The sequence below is a fragment of the Acipenser ruthenus genome, chromosome 10, assembly GCF_902713425.1.
Source record: "Acipenser ruthenus chromosome 10, fAciRut3.2 maternal haplotype, whole genome shotgun sequence".
NCBI lineage: Eukaryota > Metazoa > Chordata > Actinopteri > Acipenseriformes > Acipenseridae > Acipenser > Acipenser ruthenus.
In genome coordinates, this window is record NC_081198.1 from 8410551 (window position 1) to 8433278 (window position 22728).

The 22728-nt window shown below is 36.8% G+C and overlaps 2 protein-coding genes across 8 annotated transcripts in view; one reads left to right on the plus strand and one right to left on the minus strand.

The window, feature by feature from the left end:
• The window catches only part of LOC117401662 (tenascin-N-like), a 35847-nt gene extending 27619 nt beyond the window's left edge, over positions 1–8228 (plus strand). For all 3 annotated transcript variants that reach the window (XM_059031667.1, XM_059031668.1, XM_034002449.3), the window contains 9 exons: positions 680–943; positions 1564–1827; positions 2000–2130; positions 2765–2903; positions 3117–3268; positions 3659–3755; positions 3865–4026; positions 4374–4537; positions 5855–8228. In XM_059031667.1, the coding sequence (XP_058887650.1) occupies positions 680–943; positions 1564–1827; positions 2000–2130; positions 2765–2903; positions 3117–3268; positions 3659–3755; positions 3865–4026; positions 4374–4537; positions 5855–6001 (1520 nt within the window). In that variant the 3' untranslated portion in view covers positions 6002–8228. The remainder of the gene's footprint in view (positions 1–679; positions 944–1563; positions 1828–1999; positions 2131–2764; positions 2904–3116; positions 3269–3658; positions 3756–3864; positions 4027–4373; positions 4538–5854) is intronic.
• A 241-nt stretch (positions 8229–8469) lies between these two features.
• LOC117403840 (uncharacterized protein KIAA0040-like) lies at positions 8470–21699 on the minus strand. Of its 5 annotated transcripts, none has more exons than XM_059031669.1 (2): positions 21308–21699; positions 8470–10545 (listed from the first exon to the last, which is right to left on the minus strand). In XM_059031669.1, the coding sequence occupies exon 2, from the start codon at positions 10086–10088 to the stop codon at positions 9762–9764; it is 327 nt and encodes a 108-aa protein (XP_058887652.1). In that variant the 5' UTR covers positions 10089–10545; positions 21308–21699; the 3' UTR covers positions 8470–9761. The 5 variants fall into 5 exon arrangements, with proteins under 5 accessions (XP_058887652.1, XP_058887653.1, XP_033862201.1 ...); XM_059031670.1 differs by lacking the exon at positions 21308–21699 and adding an exon at positions 17883–17901; XM_034006310.2 differs by lacking the exon at positions 21308–21699 and adding an exon at positions 13274–13365.
• Positions 21700–22728: the final 1029 nt, after the last annotated feature.

The following is a 22728-nucleotide window of genomic DNA, read 5'->3' on the forward strand; positions in this document are numbered from 1 at the left end:
TACCATTAGCATTAATTATGAAATCCAATGCATTAGCTGCTATTTCTGTGGTGTTCCACTTGAATTCATTATGAATTCCAATGCATTAGCTGCTATTCCTGTAGTGTTCCACTTGAATTCATTATGGATTTGTTGCCATTTTTCAAAATCATCTTCCGCATAAGAAAAATCATTACAAAATAGCAATAAAACATTTGTTCAGATGTTACTGCTATGTAATCCTATGCTACTCTATTGAAACTCATATGACTTTGCAACCATTATTTTAAGGTCTTACTGATTATTTTGGTTGTAACGTGTGTCTGAAACCTCTGGCGTGAGTCAAAAAACACACTTTTATACGTTTTTCACAGCTTTTACCTACAGATTTGGTTGTGCCTGATGGAAACAGTACTACATTTGAGTTATGTCTGCTTAGCGGTAACAATGAAACTCAAATTGCTAAATTACTTGACTGGCTGGCAGACTATGGATGTAGGGTGTAGGGATGTACCGTAGCATGCCAAAACTGGAACATTGTGTACACCATTAGAAAAAGCCTTCAATTAAGAGAATCTGACATCTCCTGGACAGACATGATCAAAACCAGTTAAAGGATGAGCTTGAGAGAACAGCATGTGTCTCCAGTCTTTCTAGTTGAATGTTGTGATCAAAGATATTGATCATCAATGCTCCTCAGAGATTGATGCCCCCACTAACCTGGTGACCAAGAGTGTGACAGAGGACACTGCCACCCTCACCTGGAACAGGGTGCAGGCTCCCATCAACGAGTACAGGATCAGCTACACCTCAGCTGATGGGCAAAGCCAGGAGATCTCTGTGGGGGCAGACAGGAACTCCCACAAGCTGACAGGCCTGAGACCCGGAGTGGAGTATACTGTCTACATCTGGGCTATAAAGGGAAATCTCAGCAGCAAGAAGGCCTCCACTAAAGCTGTCACAGGTAATTGCTATGCCCTGCTGTATCTAACTCTGAATTAGTGTAATGCAGTTAATATGGGAGATATGTGTTTCCTTGATTTGGCTGTATTATTTGAAGTGTCTGCAGCCAGATGTTTTTTGACATGGGAAGCCCTGAAAAAAGAGAATTGCTTTAGTCATCCCTGGAAGAGATAAAACATGAACCAGGATTTTAGCATTTGCTAAACCGAAGAAGAACAACACTTGTAAGGTTGTAATAAGAAGCCTTAGTGACTGTCTGAACAAGCGTGTCAAATGAAAACTCAGGTTCAAAAGCATCTTAAAGGCTATGTACCAATGTGTATAATTAGCTAGGACATAGAGGAACACAGCTCTTAATGCTGCTATCTATTGGCTGGAGAAAGACATAGATTTGAGTATTGTCTACATGGATGTGAACATAAAACTAAAATAACCTACTGCCTGGTAAGGAGCTTAATGGCAGCCTGGAGATACATAAGAGTGTCAGTCATTAAATCAAACCTTAGGTATGTCCGAAGATGCATCTCTGGGATCTATACCAGCTAAGGACTCTACCTGTGTTCCATTAGTATTTCCTGCTGCATACTGTGATCAATGGTGTTGAAATTCACTCCTCCTTAGAGATTGATGCCCCCACTAACCTGGTGACCAAGAATGTGACAGAGGACACTGCCACCCTCACCTGGAACACGGTGCAGGCTCCCATCGACGGGTACAGAATCAGCTACACCTCAGCTGATGGGCAGAGCCAGGAGATCTCTGTGGGGGCAGACAGGAATTCCCACAAGCTGACAGGCCTGAGACCTGGAGTGGAGTATACTGTCTACATCTGGGCTATGAAGGGAAATCGCAGCAGCAAGAAGACCTCCACTAAAGCTGTCACAGGTAACTGCAATGCCCTTTGATAAGTATAATAGAATGCATGATGGGTTGCCACATCTGTTTCCCTGCCTCCACTAAAGCTACTACAGGTGACTGCCTTTCCCTGAAATCAGTAGAATTGCAAGATGAGTGTACAAATCCAAAACCAATGCAACCATCGTTTTTTTTTCCCCAGAAATTGATGCTCCTACAAATCTGAGGGTGACTGACGCCAAAAAGGCCAGTGGAGTGGTGACGTGGACCCCTCCACAGGCTGTTATCAGTGGCTACATTCTTACTTATAAGAGGGCAGATGGAAAAGGGCAGGTGAGGTTCCTTTTAGCTGTCAGAATGCAAATCACAATATAGTACTGTCTGTTAGGAGCATTTTGATGTGGGGGGTTTGGGTCCAAAGAGCACACAGCAAAGTGTTAAACCCAATATGGTATTTTATATAAGGCTTTAAATTTTATATATATATATATATATATATATATATATATATATATATATATATATATATATATATATATATTGTGATTTGCAATGCCCTTAATTACCACAGTAACACTTTTACTATGATTTATGTGATTCACCCAATTTAATCATTACTATGTTTACCATCCTTTTACCCTTCTTGACTATGCTTTAATGCACTTTGTGAAAAAATATATTTTTTATTTAATATATGACTTTAAACTGATTTTAAATGAACACTGACACAAAGTAACTGATACTCCTAAATCCATTGTTATCATTGCATTGCATTTCTGGTTTCTTAGTTTTGTGAGTCAGTGATGGGCAGATCCAAAATGGACTGTAGTTCAAAATATTGTGAGTGGTAGTTCATTATTCTGTGGCTACACATTGCATACTACTTATTTGACATCTGTCTGCCTGTGGCTGCTCCTTCAACACTCTACTCTGGGTTAATGAGTTTACATGTCTATTTCTTCTGAAGGAGGCAGAGGAGACTCTTAGCTCAACTGATGGAAGTTACCTTCTAGGAGGTATGGAGCAGGGGGTTCACTACATCGTCAGCCTAGTGGCCTTCAGAGGAGCGATGCGCAGCAAGACAGTTGAGACCACATTTACCACAGGTGAGGCCTCATCATCGATGTAAACACCTGGATAAAATACTTACTGAATTAAGTCATATCTGACAATAACAGACACCCCAAGTGAAAGAAATTGAACTGATTCATAGCTGCATACATGACCAAAGAGTGCGTTTAATAGCTTTAGGGCGTTTAATAACTTTATAACCCCCATCCAAATATCCAAAGCCTCTTTTGTTGTTGTTCCTGTTGCAGTTGGAGAGCTTTTCCCCTTCCCCATGGACTGTACTCAGGCAATGAAGAATGGAAACACATCAAATGGAATCTACACCATTTACCTCAACAGTGACAGATCAAAGCCAATGAAGGTGTACTGTGACATGACCACTGATGGTGGTGGCTGGATTGTAAGTTTACTACCACCTTGTCAATCCCTCTCCCAACTACCCCACCTCTCACATCACTATTAAGGATGGAGGAATAATTACTAATCACTAGTTAAAACAAGTAATATTACTCACTCAAAACATCCATGTTTCTGAGTGGGATAATATGTAAGTCATCCCCTGAGTGGGATGACTTACATATTATTCTTTATACAACAGATTCTATTTAAAGTGTGGATATTCCTGGAGCATTTAGTACTGACTGACCTTTAAAATATTTCTTGTGTGTGTTTCTTTTTATTAGTGGGTAAAAAAGTCTATAAATAGTATAAATAGTATATAAAAGTTGGTAGTAGATGTTAGAAACACACTTAACACTTAACCATTGACCCCTTTCTGTGTTCTGTGTAGGTTATCCAGAGACGCAACAGCGGCAAAATTGATTTCTTGAAACGCTGGAAGAACTACACTCAAGGCTTTGGGGACATGAATGAGGAATTCTGGCTGGGTTAGTACCAGGATCAAACCTAGAATAACAGACACTAGAATAATGAATACTAGGATAGTGATTCAGCCAGTGAAACATGTGATTGATGTTTATCTTTTTAATATCTCAGGCCTGGACAAGATGTACGACCTAACAAATTCACAACAGTATGAGCTGCGTGTGGATCTGAGGGCGGGCTCCGAATCAGTGTACGCCGTCTATGACAACTTTAAACTGGCACCAGCAAGACAGAAATACCAGCTGACTATCGGAAACTATAGAGGCACTGCGGGTTAGTGTTTACAAAGATCCTAGCGCAGCTTCCTTGGCACTGCAGGAGGGAGTAAACAACGTACAACTATAGCCAGACATGCACAGTCACTGTGATATGGCTACAGGGACCTTATTGGAACTGAGGCTACAGCTGTTGGATAATTTGTCTAGACATTTCTTATTGTACTTCTTCCAAGTTCAAGGGTGCTAATTAACATGTTCCATGACAGAATTAAAGAGAAATTAGTTCTAAATAATATGGGAACAGTATCTTTCTAATCATCAAGAAATACAAGATTGAGGTACAAAATGTGGACTCAACCGGGAGAAGTTCCTTTGAGCTTTAAAATGTTCTTTTGGTTTTAGGTGATGCAATGACCTACCACCAGGGCAGAGCCTTCACAACAGTGGACCGGGATAATGACATTGCCCTCAGCAACTGTGCTTTCACTCATCGTGGAGCGTGGTGGTACAAGAATTGCCACTTGGCCAACCTGAATGGACAATATGGACAAACCACCCACAGTGTGGTAAGACATTAGACTTAAAGCAGGGTCATATATAACCATTTGTTATATTACAGTAACTCAGTTTGGTTTCCTCATTATTATTATTATTATTATTTATTTCTTAGCAGACGCCCTTATCCAGTGTGACTTACAATTGCTACAAGATATCACATTATTTTTACATACAATTACATTATTTTTTACACATTATTTTTTTTACATACAATTACCTGTTTATACAGTTGGGTTTTTTACTGGAGTAATCTAGGTAAATTACCTTGCTCAAGGGTACAGCAGCAGTGTCCCTCACCTGGGATTGAACCCACAACCCTCTGGTCAAGAGTCCAGAGCCCTAACCACTACTCCACACTGCTGCCCCTCATTAACATATATACATAGTAAATCTGGACTGGAGAGGAGGGCTACAATAAATTATTGACCTGAGGGAAGACTGTGTTTTATAAATAACAAGGCAAACATTATTTCAAACTCACTTGAAGTTTAATGTTTGATGCAAATGAGGCCACGGTCTCATTGGGTTAACTTCCTGCATAAATAATAAATACATACATAATAAATCGATGACTTGTATCTTATAAATATCATTTACTGATTTTATGTTCATGCAATAAAAAAATAAAAAAAATTGTATTAAGTTTGTATTTTAGTTGATGCCCATTTTTAACAACCCAACAATTAATTTCTATTCACAGATTGAGCAGCATCTTCAAAATCTGTTCGAGAACTGTGCATTTGCTCAAAGCACATTTCGCAATTTGAATATATCGCTTTACTCAAAGACCGAAGAAGCTGTCTCTTGTTTTGTGTTTTGTTCTTTGCTTGTTTGGTATTTTACATTTCGCAATTTTATCAAAATAATTAGCTCAAAGACCAAAATAACCTTTCATTTCAATCTTTGTTAATTTGTAAATGCAAAATCGCAAAATGGTTATTTTTGTCGGTGATTGACCGAATCCTGAGTGTATGTATATATATCTATATATATATGATGAATGGATTATTTTAGAACTGCAGTGTCATTTCTGGCCAGAAGATGGCAGCAGAGGATTTAGTTCAGTATCTTGGAAACAACAATGATTTAAAAAGTTAGCTTGAATTCTGGGAAAGTGCCCAGTCAACCGGTCCCAAGCTGATAACTACATGTACAGTACATTTGTCTGTAAACATAAGTATAAATATTCTCACAATTAAAGCTGCAGAAAAAAAGCCTTTAAGATAAGAGTATGCAGGGTCAGTTTGAAAAGCTATTCATTTAGTTTCTCCCAGTGTGTTTTGCTGTTCCTAGTCAGTGTTTAATGGTCCCTTTCCTGCCCACAGGGAGTGAACTGGAAGCCATGGAAGGGACATGAGTTCTCCATCCCCTTCGCAGAAATGAAAATCAGACCCCGCATCTACAGTGAAAACCCTGTGCTCGGGAGGAAGAAGAGGTCCCTCTCTGGCAGGGGAAAGAGGAGAACCGAATGAGAAAAAAAAGAAATTCAAACAATAAGCTTATAATATTAGGATCATCAGGACTGCTCAGTTTAGAATGCATTTCAATGGTAGTGGGGCTGCACTGTTCTTTTCACTGTATGGTCTTTTATAATTGGTAGGGCCCAGCTCAGCAGGAGAACTGTGGGGCAAAATGGTTAGCTTTGGTCCCGCAATTTGGCCAGCCTGTCCCATGATACTCATCTCAGATTTGTATATACTGTAAAGTGTGGCAGGGATTACATAAATTACCACTTAATCCATAGGCACCTATGCAAACCTCTATGCAAGCCATTTGTTTATGTGAAATATGTCACTTTTCTTAGCTGAACATTTGCTCAGAGATATTATTAAACAACAGAGTCGTGCAATAAATTAGAATAATTATTTATGTACAGTAGTTATGCATTTCAAAGTAAAAATATCTGACAATAGAGGTTCTGAAGCATGTATCTCATGGTGGTTCTTATCTCTAACTACATAAGAACCACCTCTGACTACATTTCCTCCTGACAATGACTATTTCAAAGGTTGAGGTTTATTAACCTTGTAGCAGAAATAAGATTGCAGTAGTTTGCCTCATTATCACAGTGCAGTGTGCAAAAGCCTACCAACCTTACATCAAAGAAAACAATAGGTGCATAATGTAGGACATCTACACTACCAGCCACATATACATTCTTACAGGCATTTTCAATGTGCGTCTCCCAGGAAAGTCCCAAACTATTACCTGCTGGGGTGCTGCTTTGATTGGATCAGTTAATGTGTGCAGCAATCTTACTTTGAACGCATCCCCTCTAGGCACTGTCCGCTTATTGCATTCAGTTATTCCAGATGTATTCCTGTGAAGCTTGCAGTCAATCATCATTCTGAGCCTGTACATTTCTTGGGAGTATTCTATACAAGTATTATAGAAACTGAAATGCACTTTTTAATGTGGAGGAGTAGCCCAGGAATCTCACTTTTTTCATTTGTCACATGAATAGAGGCACTTACTTTTAGCAAAATGTATTGGCCCTGTTACCATTGAGATCCAGTTACTGAGAGACTTTATTTCAACTCTTTTTGCAACTATATATTTCATTTTTTTAAATAGCTTTTTTAAAAAAGTTTACATCACCATAGTTTTATACATTTGCATGTTCAGTATTTTTGGTACGAATTATCATCATTAGAATCAATATAATCTGTTGATGTTTGTATAGAATGGTTATCATCACATGTAAATAAATCATTAAACTGCATTTCATTAGTATACCATCAAATTATTACTAACTTTTTAAAATAATTAATATCGGTATTATAACTACGGGTAATACATTAAGTGTCTTTAACTAAACTGTAATTACACTAACTGCATTTGTAAATACAGTGTAAAATCACTTTTTTCTCTTTTTATCAAATATGTTAGTTCATGTACCTACACACCCATTAGTAAAATTACTATATTACTACAGTGTACTGTAAAGCCATACATATTTTTGGCACGAATATCAGATTCCATTAACAATATAATACTTCATATATTGCAACAGGTTGCCAACATTTCTGGAGCAAAATAGGTTTTCTGGGTGTGATTCGCCAAATATTTTGGTAGCAAATATTTATGGCTTTACAGTATTTACAGTGTAGTTAGAGACACCTAATGTAAATATTACTTTTTCTTTTTTTTTTTAAACAGATGCTTTATCCACTACTCTAGTTTAAGAACTATGCTTTGGTGGGTGTTCATTAAAACACAAGTTGCTTATTTTAACTAGATATGACAGTCCAAAGCAGACATTTATTTAGTCTATGTACTATTACAAATAACTTTATAATCAAATTGGGCATTCTGAAATGATTTTACCATTGTTTTCTTACCCCAAAGTTCAGATAACTTTAATTAATGCACTTAATTAATGTCTGCTAGATTGTACTGACTAAAAATACTATAAAGAGTAAATGTAAGCTTTTAAAATTGAATGGACACAATGAACACAACAGAATATTAAAGCAAAGTTCAAAAGCACTCCAATATATCAGTCTTTTGTCTAATTAGATTTCTATTTATAGTACAGTACCTCAGACAATATTGCAGGACTATACCTTTAGGGTGGAATAATGTTAGGATGCATTCTGAATATAAATAAAGTGCTGGTTCAAAAATGATGATGTAAACATTTTCATGGTTCTCAATAAAAAAAAAAAACAAAAAAAAAACATTTCTTACAATTGAAATGATTAATAAACTGTGTGCTGAAATGTTTGCACAAAATGCCTGGAGTGTGCGCTGAACAGTGAAGGCCACAGAGTCTAGTAAAAGAAACGTACAGTGTATTAACAGCTCCACCTCCAGAAAAGGGTGTAGGTTCATGTTTGGAAATAAAGATGAGAAATTAAGTGATTGTTGCATTTCCTTCAATCATGACTTTAACCTTTAACACAAAAATGTTTCTTTACGTAAAATGAATTTTCATATGCACTCTTTTCAAACAGTTTATTAAAATATCGCGATAGTTTACTTTCAAACAAAACAAAATTCAATACAGATGTAGAAAAATACATTATATGGCTTTAAACTCTCAGAATACCACATAAGAATTACAGTAATTAGAACTAAAATACTGTCTATCAGAATAGAAATCTAATGCTCATGCAGTAGGAGATACAGTCCGTAAACAGTAGTTAATATTTATACTATTATAAATAACATTTATAAACAAGGAGATCTGTATTTAAAGAGATTTCATTCTGTTTGCAGGGTTGAAAAACTAAAATACTAAAAAGTACTAGACAGACAAACACAGTGAGAACAGTTTCACTTAGGATCTATACTGATACTGTCCCATACTTGGATGAAAAAAAAGAAACCCTTTTAAAACTGTTCCACAGTCATGTTAGATTTGCACTGGGCCAATAAGTATTGTTCCAAATTCATTTAGTTCCATAATCCCAAAAAGGTAGGTAGAAATTGCTTCCGTTAATCCAGCCCCTCCTTTTTTTTACTAACTCAAAATTGAAATCTATTGACCAAACGCTCACTGAGCAATATGCTCAGCCTCTGAAGGGCACAGACAAAGTCTCAGACATAATACAGATTTAACTGACTATTTATTTCAGCTGAAACAATGGCATGAACCCTTGTGACGGATAATTTATATTCCTGGAACATCAATGCTAATACCCTACACCCAGTGGTAAAACTGACATTATTCATAGGACATTGAGGCTCAACAGTGAATAGCATCTCTTTAAATCCACTAGCGCTGCCACAGGGAGCTTATTATAGGGTTTGGATCAAACAATTAATACTGTTGGCCTAGAAGTAAAATAAAACTTTAAATTCAATTTTTATTTTAAATGAGGGCCAATCATCATTGGGGACCCCCCACATACACATACACATACACACACAAGCACACACTGTTTGTACCTTTTGTCCCAGAACATCTATCCTTGAGAAGTGCCTCAGTGGATTCCAGAATGCTGCCCTTTGTGGTGGCCTGCGTTCTAGGAAACTCCACCACACATCATTTACACTTTCTTACAACACAGTGTGATAATCTCCTGAACGTGATACTGAATTTAAGGAATAAGTAAATTGCAACAGGGCAGGAGCTAGCTAGGGTATTCCCATTGAAACAAAGCGCAAGTCTCTACTTAGATGCAATAAGTGAGGTGGCTAAAGTGTGACTGTACTAGTCCATTAAAAGCTTTTTTAAATAAATAAAAAATCTTAGGTCCACATGTGTCCATACAAGGTTTTCAATTGCTAGACCATTGTCAATGCCATCCTATCTGGCGTCATCGGCCCTGGTTTGACGGAAATCCAAAGGTCGTCAGATTTACGATTTTTGTTATTTTTCTTTTTCTTCTCCATCTTCGTATGCGGTGGTCCATCATGGCTGCCACAGCAGGAGCAGCAGGGCCGGCGTTGGCAGCAGCAGCAGTGAAAGCACACTACCAGGGAGGTCACGAGCACCACTAAAGGTAGGGCCAGCAAGACCACCAGGCAGACCGTGTTGTAAAGCCCTTCTTTGTGCTTGGTGCTGGCGATGTTCCACAAGTCATTGAAAAATGAGAGCACTTTGTCCTCCATATTTCAATGTGTGGTTATATAAATGAACCCTCAGGTTTTAAATTGATAAAACAATGACAACCCACCAGCCTTTGGTAGACACCGCTAAGTAAAACATGCAAACTGCACCAACTTGACTTATTGGTTTCTTGTGTGTTGGTCTTGCTGAGTCACAGCTTGCTGGACCACAGGTATCCAAGGACACTCTATCAACCTCAGTGGACCCGTCACCTCAAAAAAAGTCTTACTAGTATAATATAGATGTCCTCATCTCCATCCACATCCTGAAGTAGCTGTTTTGATTTTGATGGCTCGGGTGCTGGTTACTTCTCAGCAATTAACCTAGCTGCTTACTCAAAAGTGTGTCTGCCAGGAAATGTGTTCTTGAAGTCCTGTATGTATTCCAGCTCTATTTTAATCCATGCTGCCCACATTTGAGGAGGTTTTGCAAGTTGAATGTGCTCAAAAAAGGAAACTTCTATGGAGAGAGGAAAAAAATATAAGCCATTATTTTTCTATTCCCTACAGTCCCTTTTTCCCTAGGCAGATATCCTTATTTCTCTCCATGCTGATTCTTATTGGGTGAGCAGTAATTGAACTTCCACAGTCCACCCATGATCAGGCTTAGCCCTTATTGCTAGCCAGAACTGCATTTGCTGGATAGATCTAAGATACCAACCACACCAGTAAGTAAAGACAACCAATTTTATTATACAATAAGAGCCTGGTATCTCTCAACTGATGTGAAAAGGTGTAAGGAAGGACCCCCCAAGAACAATGCCAGCAATTACCATATCATTTGAAGGCAGGAATTCTTTGCAATGCTTATCATATTCTGTGCTTTGCTTCATTCTAGTCTTTTTTGCTTTTCCTTTGTCGTAAGTAGTAAAATTGTATAATGATACATAAAAAAAGACTGAGCACACACACTCCCCAGGGTTGTTATACTCCCCAGGGTTGTTAATCTGAGATTCAAGACATGAAAGTTCTCAGTATTTAATTCTAATATGAAGCCTGGCCAGCCTACCAAGTGGTTCTCTACCTCCTTGCAAGACCGACTTCATAATCTTGTCAGTTGAACCTTGCTATCTATAACAAATGTGTGAACAGGCAACGTCTTCTCTCCAACACTCAACCACAATAACAGGAAACTGTTTCCATCAGAGCATCTGTTAAAAAAAAACTGACAGAAAAGTCTTGAGAAGGTGTAATGTCAAGTACCTGACTGCTAAAGTTTAATTTCTTTAATAGGTTCACATGTTTCCTGATATTATTGCTGAATGAACGCTCTTTTAAAACAAAGATGATATTATTGGCTTTGTCCTGAGTTTTAGTTAAATAGCTTAAGAAAGCCCAGCTGCAGAATGATGTGGGTTTAGTACTGACACTCTACAGAGCCTTGCCTCTGGGTAATTTGACAGAGAATGGAAACCAAAACTAAGGGAGCCTAAAGCAGTTGGCTTTGTGTGTATTCTACAGAATAAACCTCTCTGTCACACCTTGCTGGAGAGGCTTTGCGAAGTAGAATATTTGTACCTTGAATATCTTGTTAGGCTATGCAAGAGGGCAAAGTCATGAAGTATAATAACTTAAGCTCAAAGATAAGTTTAGACACTGTGGGAGGAAATAAAGCCCCAGCTAAAATGAACAACTCAAATCTAAAACTACAACTTTTGCATGATCTGTTCAAGTAGAGATTAACACTTGTGTTTTATTAACCTACATTCTTGCAGGATATAGGGGTCATTGGCTTTACAAAACAAACATGAATTATGAATTATTCTTAATGTATTGTTTTGATAAGAGGTGTGGACAGTATTGATCTAAAGGGTAGGCCTGTACCCCAGCTGGGGTTTGGTCACCTCTGCCGTCTGGGCTAAATCTTGCTGGCAGGTCTGTTGAAGCTCAGGACTATGTCTGGCCACGTTGCTCTATACCTGCTGTGGGAGTCCACAGAAACCAACTGTCTTCAAAACTGCCATTAGTACGTGGTTTTCCAACTGGAGGATGCTAAAGGGTGACATATGATTCAGTGATAGGGAGGAAAAAAATAGCGTTTGCTCTTTTCTTTAAACAAGCAAAAATGCTGCGTTTGAACAACTGAATTCCCACAACAACATTCTCATAAGCCTCTTATCATTTTGCTAACTTCTATTTTGTTTAGACTCAGAGCGAATCTAACCTGCCACAACATCTAGGACTTCACTTTCTGTGAATTTATCGTGTGGTGCCGGAATACATTTGCTTCATCTAAGTCAAGTTGACTGCAAAATGTAGTTATTGTAATGTGAAATTGAATAGCGTTTTTAAATCCATGATTAACAGGGCCCTTTCCTAAGAATACATTCGTCATTTAATTATTTAGTCCGAAATTCACATACATACTGTAGCGAACCCACAAGTAATAATTTGTTTTTAATGACTCCTCAATTCTAACCCTAAATTGTAAAAAATATAAATGTTATTTTCACAGCTGCACAGTCCGTTGTAGAGATAAGCCTTCGTTTTAGTTACTTAGTCTCTAAAATTAAACTATTTTAAAGTTCACAAAGCAGCAAGTCATTTCCCAACAAAGGCACAAGCTTCAAGCTTATTGTGCTTTTAGAACTAATCTGAAAATCTATATCTATTAATCAAATTACATTTTAAATTGACTTTAAATACTGTACCACATCATAATGCTGTAGGATCCTGAATACAGTATGCTTGGCTAACTGAAAAATAGTAAGAGTAGTCTTCTAAATGTAGCTTAGAAATCATTTCTCTGAACAAACAGCTCCATATGGCATCAGTACAAGTCTTTGACTCATTCTAGTGTTGTATCAAGTGTTGTACCTGAGGGTACTCACATATTCTAATTCAACTGAAATACAGTATTTTTCAAATGGGAATGCAACCAGACTAGAACTAATGCAACACAAGCACTTTATTTAACACAGAAGCTATTCAGAACTCTCATTTCTTAAGCACATGCTAACAACACACTTGTTTATCTTTATCATTATAAAAAGAAGCCAGACATAAACATCTTACCAACCTTTAGGTGGAAACGTTTTCGGTTCAACAAACCCAGCTTTTTTTGCCTTGTGGGGTTTCAGTCTAAAGCCTTTACCTTCTGATATACAGCAGTTTCAGTTTTAAAGCACCACTCCCTCTAAATGTTTTGTGAGGACATGCCCCTCTCCTTCACCTGGGCTCCAACTTACTCTGTCAAATCAACCAGCTCCCCAGACAAGGCAACGCGTGTTAATTTCCAGCAGCTAAGAAAGCCCCCTCTGTTTCTGTTCTCACTCAGTGGCTGACACGCTGCATTCTTGTGGTTAGTTTATACACAGAACTTATCTGTGATGTCACAGAACATGGCTTCCTGAGTTCAGTGTGCCAAAACTAGCTAGCAAGGGCTTAAATTGTGAAAGTAACTCAAGAATTGACTCCTTATTGACTTAGTATTTACACTGCGGGTAAAGAATGACATGGTTTTGTATCAAAACTGCACACTCACAAGTTCAATATGGTATTATTTTCAGTATCAATATTTACTAAAGCTTCTGAGCAGATTTCAAATGAGATTGGCAAATTATATAGTTCTCTTCAATTAAGAAAGAAAAAACACAACAGCACATAACCCACTCCACATAGGGAAAGGAAAGCTTCAGGCAATTTGCAAGTTTGTAACTAGGGTGGAGTACTCTGTATTTGGAAATTAGGTGGAACTGGTATTATGAGTAACACAGGGTGTCTGAGTCAGGCATGGTTTATTCAGTCTACAGCAATGGCCAAAAGTTTAGTAACACATAGAATTTTAGGGTTGAGACATCATTTAAAAAAAAAAAAAAAACATAATATATGAACATAATTTAGATATTTTATTTTAACATCATGCAATCAAATAAACTACAAAACCATCCTGCAAAAGTGTACTGGAAGCCACAATAGTAGTACAGTATTTCATATTCACATTTTTCAATTTTTGTCCGTTTTTCGTTTGTATATGGAAAACTTCAAAGCAGTATGTAATTCAATTTGTTACTGTAATGTTATTCAGCAGGTTTTATTCAACTTTATGAAGCAAAATTAGTTAATTCTATAGGGTGATGCTAAACTTTTGGCCATAGCTGTACTTAGCATATGGCTCTTAAATGCATGTACTAGCACAAAGTGGTCACTGTACATCATTATATCTCATGGACACTGGAGCACAGATGGATATTCTGCTTATCCAGCTATGTGATCTTGCTATTTGTTTTTGTTCGGGCTGAAACTAGGTGTGACAGAAAGCTGGCATCAAACTAAATAGATTTGTATCTCAGAAAGAACAAAAAGAAAGAAAAAGAAAGAATGAACAAAAAGAAAGAAAGAAAGAATAGCCAAAACATGTGTCTACACAACCAGGGTGAAAAGAGTCTATTGATCCATATCATTACCTTAACCTGTACCTAAAACTAATCTCTGGATGTCCCTCTGCCATGGTCCGGCTCTCAGCTTGCATCCAAGACATCAAGGCCTGGATGTCTGCCAATTTTCTTCAGCTCAACACTAACAAAGCTGAGCTTCCAGTAGGATCGAAAACTCAACTCAAGAATCTCAATATTGCTTCCTTGAACCTTGGACTGTCTGCTGCTGCCTTACCCTTGGTGTACTTCTGGATAGTAACTTGTCCTTTGATGCCCAAATCTCCTCTGTAGTCAAATCCTCCTTCTACCACCTCTGAAACATCTCAAAGGTCCCTCCCTACCTTTCCCACCCAGATGCAGCGATACTCTGTCATGCATTCATCTCCCCTCGACTTGACTACTGCAACTCTCTCTATGGTGGTCTTCCGTCACTCGCCATAAACCAATTGCAGCTAGTTCAAAATGTCGCTGCTAGGATCCTTACCAGATGTAAAAAACATGATCACATTACCCCCTATCTTGCCCAGGTGCATTGGCTTCCTGTAAGGTTCAGGATTACTTTCAGAATTCTCCTGCTTGCCTACAAGGCCCTTCATCACGCAGGTCCAGAGTATCTCTCCAACCTGCTGACCCGCTGTGTCTCTGCACGCAAGCTGAGGTCCTCTAACTCTGGCTTGCTTGTTATACCCAAGCAAAAGTGCACCACACTCGGAAAGCACTCTTTTGGCTTCATGGCCCCAGCTCTCTGGAACTCTCTCCCAGCTTCAGTGTTTGTAGCTCCCACAGTCGCTCGCTCTCAAGACCCACTTGTTCTCTCTTGCTTTCAATGCGCTTTAAGTCTGATATCTGTTATTAGCTGTTGTCTAAATTGCTATTTCAGGTTTTTCACTCCATCTTATTCATATGATTCTTTATGACACACACATCCACAATGTTTAGAATTCACATCCTAGCCTTGTACTTAATCTATTTCCATTGTTTTTTTACTGTTTGTATTTAAAGTACTATGCCCTGTATTTCACTGTATTTAATGTATTATGCATTGTTCCTCACTATCTTGTAAAGCACTTTGTGATGGTGGTCCACTATGAAAGGCGCTATATAAAATAAAGATTGATTGATTGATTGATATGAGACATCAAAAACAAACCTTTAACCTTTATGTTAGTACAGTAAGGAAGCTATTCAGAGATACAGCTTTGAGTTATTTTCTACTAAGAAATTCAACAGTAGCTGGCCTTCACCCACTTCAGGGAACATCTTTTGCACAGCATGTGCACAAAGTTGGATCTTGAGTCCTTTGTGACCTTTTTTGATTTCAATTCACTAGATCTGATGCTGCTGCTCTGCATGGTGCTCAGTGAGGCAACTGTTTGAGATGCTGCCCCTTTTTTTTTAACTCACTTGTCAACCCTAGCTTTCAGTAGGTTACTTGACTGTATACATAATTTATTGTATTTCGTTTGTAATGCACCCTGAGAAAATGAAAAGGCACCTAACATATTTATATCTTTCCATATCAAATTATCCATCTAACACTCTTATCTTTGCTGTTTCTTTTACAATGGGTATTTAATCTGACTCTACTGTGGTACGTTGGAGTTTACATTTTAAATATCTAGTCACGTTAAGAATTGCTCTACTTCCTGATTTCTATTTCTGAGATATTCACAAAGACAAACCAACACAATTGCAACATACTGTACATTTTTTTACAGTTGTGCTTAGCCGCAAACACACATACAGTAAAAATATATATCAACAGTTTATGCAACAAAAAAAACCTAGCGATTTCATAAATGAAGATACTGTAAATGCATCAGGCACTGCAACCTCTTACAGCCTCAAAGCAACATGGAAGGTTCTCACCCTCACTAAAGCTTCACAATATTTCACAATCAGCTTAAGGGATGGAGAGTAAAGGAAAGTGGCATTCTAACACTTCTCTGCTGTTTGCATTGCCAGCCATCATCCAATATTGAGCATAGTGCTGTGACAGCTGAGAGCAGTCACTAGCTCAAGTGCTGGAGCCTCAGGGTAAGGCAAGACAAGAAACTTAGTCTAAGCAGTGAGGCCCCTAACTAACTCTTTATTCACCCTGCTGGATTCTCCCATTTTCTGATAACTTTTGACAATTTGTGCTGTTTTGGACTCATAATTATGACCTGAAGGCCTCTGGGCTGAAAGGGATACTGTGGCAGGGGAAAGCCCTAACTGTAGTGTGTGTGTATGCATGCGTGTGTGTGTGTGTGTGTGCATGTGTGTGTGTGTGTGTGTGTGTGTGTGTGTGTGTGTGCATGTGTGTGTGTGTGCGTGTGGTTGGCCAAGTTACCACAAACCTTTTATTTTGGCCTTTATGCGTGTTTATTTGTTCCTGACTTCTGTTTGTGTTAATAAATGTGTTCATGAGCCCTTTAAACTTCAGCTTTCTTGGCTCTGCGTCTCATTATTGACGCTATCCTACTACAGAAACTTTACATTTGCTTTTTATTTAATTTAAATATTCTATTTTGTAAGTTCTATATGATTCTATATTGTTTCTGCTTAGATAATTATTTGTCATGCTGACTAATTACACCAGCAAAAAAATTACTTCTGAGATTGAGAAGTGAGGCATATTTGTGTTGAGCTGTTTGTGCATTAAACTTTTTCAGAAGTATTTTACACTAGTTTTGGCAAAAAATGATCTGAGCAGATATTAAACAGGTCAAGTGGATGATGGCAATACTTTAAATAAGCAATTATCTGTCTCACCCATAAATGTTTAATCAGTCCCTTTGTTGACAGATTAATCTATGTGTGTTTACTGTACTAAGGTATGCTTTATATGTACTTCAGTGTATTTTTGACAATACTATATGGGGAATCTAATATTGTAAAGCTTCTCTCTTTCTGGGTTATCAGTTCTGTAAATGAGAAAAGAGCTGAAACCAAAATCTATTCAAAGGATTTCAGAAGTCTAGTCTTGCTTTTCTAGACATGTTGTTGAGGAAACTTTAAAACTGCAATATTTAGTTTGGCAAGAAGCAGCTGTGTCACAGCAATAAGAAGTCTGCTGTTGCTAACCAGTTAGTGAAGCAATTGAAACAGTGAGTCACCCAAAAGAAATGTTGAAGCCAATTCACAGGCAGCATACTTTATGAATGTGTTAACTGTTTCTGTTCATTTAATTACAGGAATGGGTAAGAATTGAAATAGAGCAGGGTGAGTTTTTCCCATTATGTCTAATGCTCAATTAGCATATTGGTTGGACAGGAGAATTTGTTTTCTTTAATTCTAATAGGATTTTTTAAATGTACATGCCAATATTTTTTACCTGTGTAACAAGTTTTAATAAATAAATAATGGCTGTACTTTCTTTTAACTCTGCAGCTGTTTCTGAAATGCTATGACATCATTGTAATGCAAAACAATTCCTTACCTTTTATAGTATTGGAATTCCAGTTATATGACATGTCAGTTGAAGGAAAAAAAAATAAAAAAATAAAGTAAACTTAATTCCAAAACAAATTGCCATGGAAGTCTCAATGGCAGTTAGTCAGAACTATGAATTCATAAATTAGCCAGTAGGGTAGAATATTTGTGTTACTGCAAATTGGGTCCTCTCTTCATTAAATTGTTTAGCAGGCTGCTACAGGTTTCATATTGTGTCTTTTCATTTCCTTTATGACTAATACTAGGTATGAAGCCTTTATGTAATTGTGTATTGTTTTATTAGTCATTATTTTGTATTTCTTTTTTCTTCACAAAAAGAATCAACGCCCATGAGCAATTTATTTTTCATATATCAAAGTTGAGTCTGCTGAGCTTTTTTTTTTTTAAGGTTTATTTGAAAAAGGGTTTGGGATCTCCCATAATTCTCTCTTAAAGTGTGACTTGCTTATACAGTAATTAGAATTTGAGCCTTGTTTATATAATATTAAAATGGTGGCAACAAAGAATTTAAAACATATATGACACTGTCTTTAAAAAAGCAAGTTGCTAATTTTAAACACGAAAAGAGGAAGTGTTATTCAGGTACAGTATTGACTCAGCTATAGTATCCTCATTTGTTTATCAAATTCAACTTTATATCTCCATAGCAACCAGTAATCAACTGGAACCATCAGAAACCCAACCCTAAAGCGACATGATTAATGTACAGTAATGTTTTTTTAATGTCTTTTAGCTCTAATTTCATTACATTGGTTCTGTACTAGGGGATAATTTCAGCACACATGCAAATACAATGGTACAGTAATGGCTATTGATAGAATGGTACCAGCCATAATATTTTCATATTTTGATATACCAATGGTATCATTGCTATAATGGTATCAACCAATCAGATACCTACTTCGAGATTCTCAACTTCAAGTCATATCGTTCAAATGGGGTTACATATGTTTAAAGGCATATTTAAGAATATTACTGGAGAATTTTTTAGCAAACAATAACATGTTTAATTTTATTATATGTTTTGTTATAAGTTTATAAACAGATTAATATACAGATATGGCCAAAAGTTTTGCATAATTAACAAATGTTGATTCATAAAGTCGAATGAAATGTGTGGTTTTGTAGTTTGCCCATATAATTAAAAAAAACTCACAAAAATTGAAAAATGACGCATTTCAAAATGTAACATGAAATACTGTACTACTATTATGGCTTCTGGTAGACTTTGGTGATATCATTTTGAAGTTTCTTTGATTATTATTATTAATATTATTATTATTTTGTTTATTAGCAGATGCCTTTATCCAAGGCGACTTCATGATGTAAAATAAAATATCTAAATTATGTTCATATAGTTTTATTTTTTTATTTTTATTAGGTCTCAATCTCAAATTCTAGGTGATGCAAAACTTTTGGCCTTAACTAACTATTAACACAAAATGTACAACGTTTATTTAATCATTAGTATGCAAGCTGTTAGAAGTTAATAAACTAACAAAGTGGCCAATAAAATAAAGCTTGAACTATTTGATTATATATATATATATATATATATATATATATATATATATATATTATTGTATTGTACTTTCCTTTTAGAATAAGTTATAAAAATAGCACATTTCTGTGAATCCCCCTTTGAACCAAGGCTGACTTCACAATCTACTCACAACATTTTCGTTCCTTTTTTATCTGGGTGACAGAGCGAAGTGCATAGGGCGGGTTCCCTAAAGTTTATTTTGGGTGGAATACACAGCTGCAAGTGCTGCTTGACTAGTTAAGGGAAGCATTTTGCTGTTGCTTAAGTCATGAAAATAGGAAGTTCAAGAGACTGCAATGTTCACCTGATGATGTAAAATGTATATATTTTGTATCTATTATTCAGTTTTCTAAACCTGTCTTTATTCATTAATTGGGTAACCAGTAAATAAGATATCTATCTATCTATCTATCTATCTATCTATCTATCTATCTATCTATTTATATATATATGGCTTGTATTTTCCAATTTTCATGCTTGAATTGTTGTCAGCAGTATAACTTACTGTAAAGCTACTAGAATGTCATGCTGACTCGTAATTTTAGTAGTAATATAATGGCCAACAGCCATAACATTATTTTTCTCCTTCTTTAGCCTAAAGTCAGATGACTCTTCTGTTTAAGTGGCTTATTTATTACGATATGCAACTTAAAAGTGCTATTGGGGCAAGACATAATAAAACATAAAGTCCCTGAAAGCAGCAACCCAGCATTGTTCAGAAGTATCTAAAAGGCTGGATTAGAATGGAAACCTTCAGGGTATCTGATACATTTAACGTGATAGCCCAAGCGTTTTTTTTTTGTTTTTTTTACCATTGAAATTACAAATTCATTACAGAACAAAAATACTTCTGTTTTTGTAAACCCTTCTTAGAAATACAGATGCCCCACCAAATTTCTAATTACAGCTACTATGTTATGAACCAGGACTAAGAAGTGTGAGAGTTTTCAGTAAATCTTCACAGTTATCTCAATAATTGTGAAAACTGTGAAATGTATCAGTTAAAAAGACATAAAAAAGTATATGTGCTCATTTATATATTTAGCCATTCCCCAATTAGCCCTCAATTATCTAATTAGGGAATGGCCACATTACACCTGTGTGTCCTGGCAGGGATGGAATTAACCCTATCCCTGCCACAGCTTGCGTACAAGCAACAATTCATAATGCAGAAATTACAAAAATAGCATCGAAAAGCTTAGCTATGCACCACAAGATATTTGTTCCTCACAAAACACATAATAGCAACTTTAGAACTATGCAAAATGTTGTATGCATGTTTAAAATACCATGACACTTTTTCATAGAAGAACAATTTTCCAGTTTCTAAGCTGATTGAAAATAACAACCTGGTACAATCAGCTCTCTCTCTTCCTTAGAAACGTGTACTATAGGTGTTAAGATTTGCAAAATCATCACAGCAGGGCTTTCAGAACATATGCTCCCACACTGGAATGTCCTGCTCCTCTCTATCACAGGATAATCTCGACTACAGGCTTACTGTTTTGAAACAGCATTTAGTTAAATTGGCCTGTCATTTTTAGTGCATTTTTAGTGCATTTTGTTGTGTTTTGTTTGCAATGCATTTTGGGATGGCTTTTGCTGTGAAAGGTGCTATGTACTGTAAGTCTTAAACTGTTGTTGTTATTTTGCTGTAAAAATCTTACGCATTTAGTCAATCCCTTTGTAATCAAGCTCAGTGCACCAGCTGTACCATTATTCAATTCCAGTAAGCTATTGCTATCAGCTTTAAAGCCACAGAGACATGTTTTCAGACTGCATCCTCATTTTAAGTTTCAGCATATTGGTATTATACAAGATATATATACATAACTAGATAAATAGAGAGAAGAAGAGAGAATTCTTACCTTTCAAAGGAGATCAAAATGTCTCTGACTTCCCATGAGAACATAGTTTAAAGAAGAAATCTCCTGCAACCAGCTCGACATGCCTGTTATCTCAGTGTGCAGAGAAATGTTGATGCTGTATTTTGAATCCATCACCAGAAATTTGCTATGAAGTCGACGTGTTTATGGCGCTATTAGCAAGCCCTCCAACAAGAATGGTAAATCAGCCCATTCATGTGTCAGTAGTAATTTAGGTTGAAGACCCACTGATTTGTAAAACTACCCATGTTTCAGTGCTGCTTATTTTGTTGCCTTACATAAAATATACAGCAGTGTTCTGCCATTTGAATGGGGAAAATGTTCAAAGTAAAAGCTTTTACTTTGGTTCTGGCTGCCAGCTATAACTCCAGTTTAATAGACTGTACAGGATTAGATCTTTCTGAGAAGCCAGCACACACCTAGATACTTCCAGCAGTGGTACTTAATTAGGCCTGGCACTACTATTAATACCCAAGGCTCTATTCTAATCTCAGTAACTCTTTCACAAACCCATAGTATCCAGTTAAAGTACCTAGACATTTAGATTAAAAGATATATCCCTTCCCCATTAGTTAAGTCTGTTACATGCAATTTAACTTTTAAATAGTTTTTGACAGAAGAACACATTGTAATTTGCATTGGTTTATTTGCCGTAAGGACCACTCAGGATTTTCATCGTGATGGTATTTGTTTGGGAGATCTCCAAGGAAATGTCTAAAATAGGTGATACTTCCATAGGGTAACATTGGAGGTTGGATCAGATATTGAACTAAGCCCTCCTGCGTAATTTATGGATATTAATTATCCCATGGCATTTAATTGTAAAGAAAAACAGGGTTGTTGTCAGTGTTCTGGTGAAATTCTAACACAAGTTGGCTAGATTTCTTCGTTTTAACCTTCCCAAACTCATATTTAAGGACAGGGCATTGCTAGAAAGAAGACGCCTCATTTCAGTGGATCGATCCCACATTAGCATCTTCAGATAAACTTGTACAGTTCATCTGTACTTCCTTCGGATCTGTGCTTTGACCATTTTTAGTGGTGGCTCATTCACGCTTTCAAGCATGTCCGATTATGCTGTTCTGATGTCAGTGTCTTTGTTTGTTCCTTTAGCTTTCAAGACTCATCTCATCATTCTGTGGTCTTCTTGTTCATGAGGCACATTGTGCAGTCCCTTCATCTGCTTACAGCATTATTTTTAGGATGGGGTTTTTATGCTGCCTGTATTGTTGCCAGTTTACAAGGTCACCCTTCAAAAATAAATCTTTAATCGCAATGGGTTTCTGTCTGGATAAATTAAAGGATAATAATGGACACATATAAAGCACATTTTATTTCAATGAAAAAAGGGTTGTTTTCTTTATTTGAGTAAGGATATTGCTTTTGGCATTTGACGACCAGTT

What these genes read in the sequence shown, in the direction of transcription:
- LOC117403840 (XM_059031669.1), bottom strand. Translation starts at nt 10,088, where the DNA reads ATGGAGGACAAAGTGCTCTCATTTTTCAATGACTTGTGGAACATCGCC.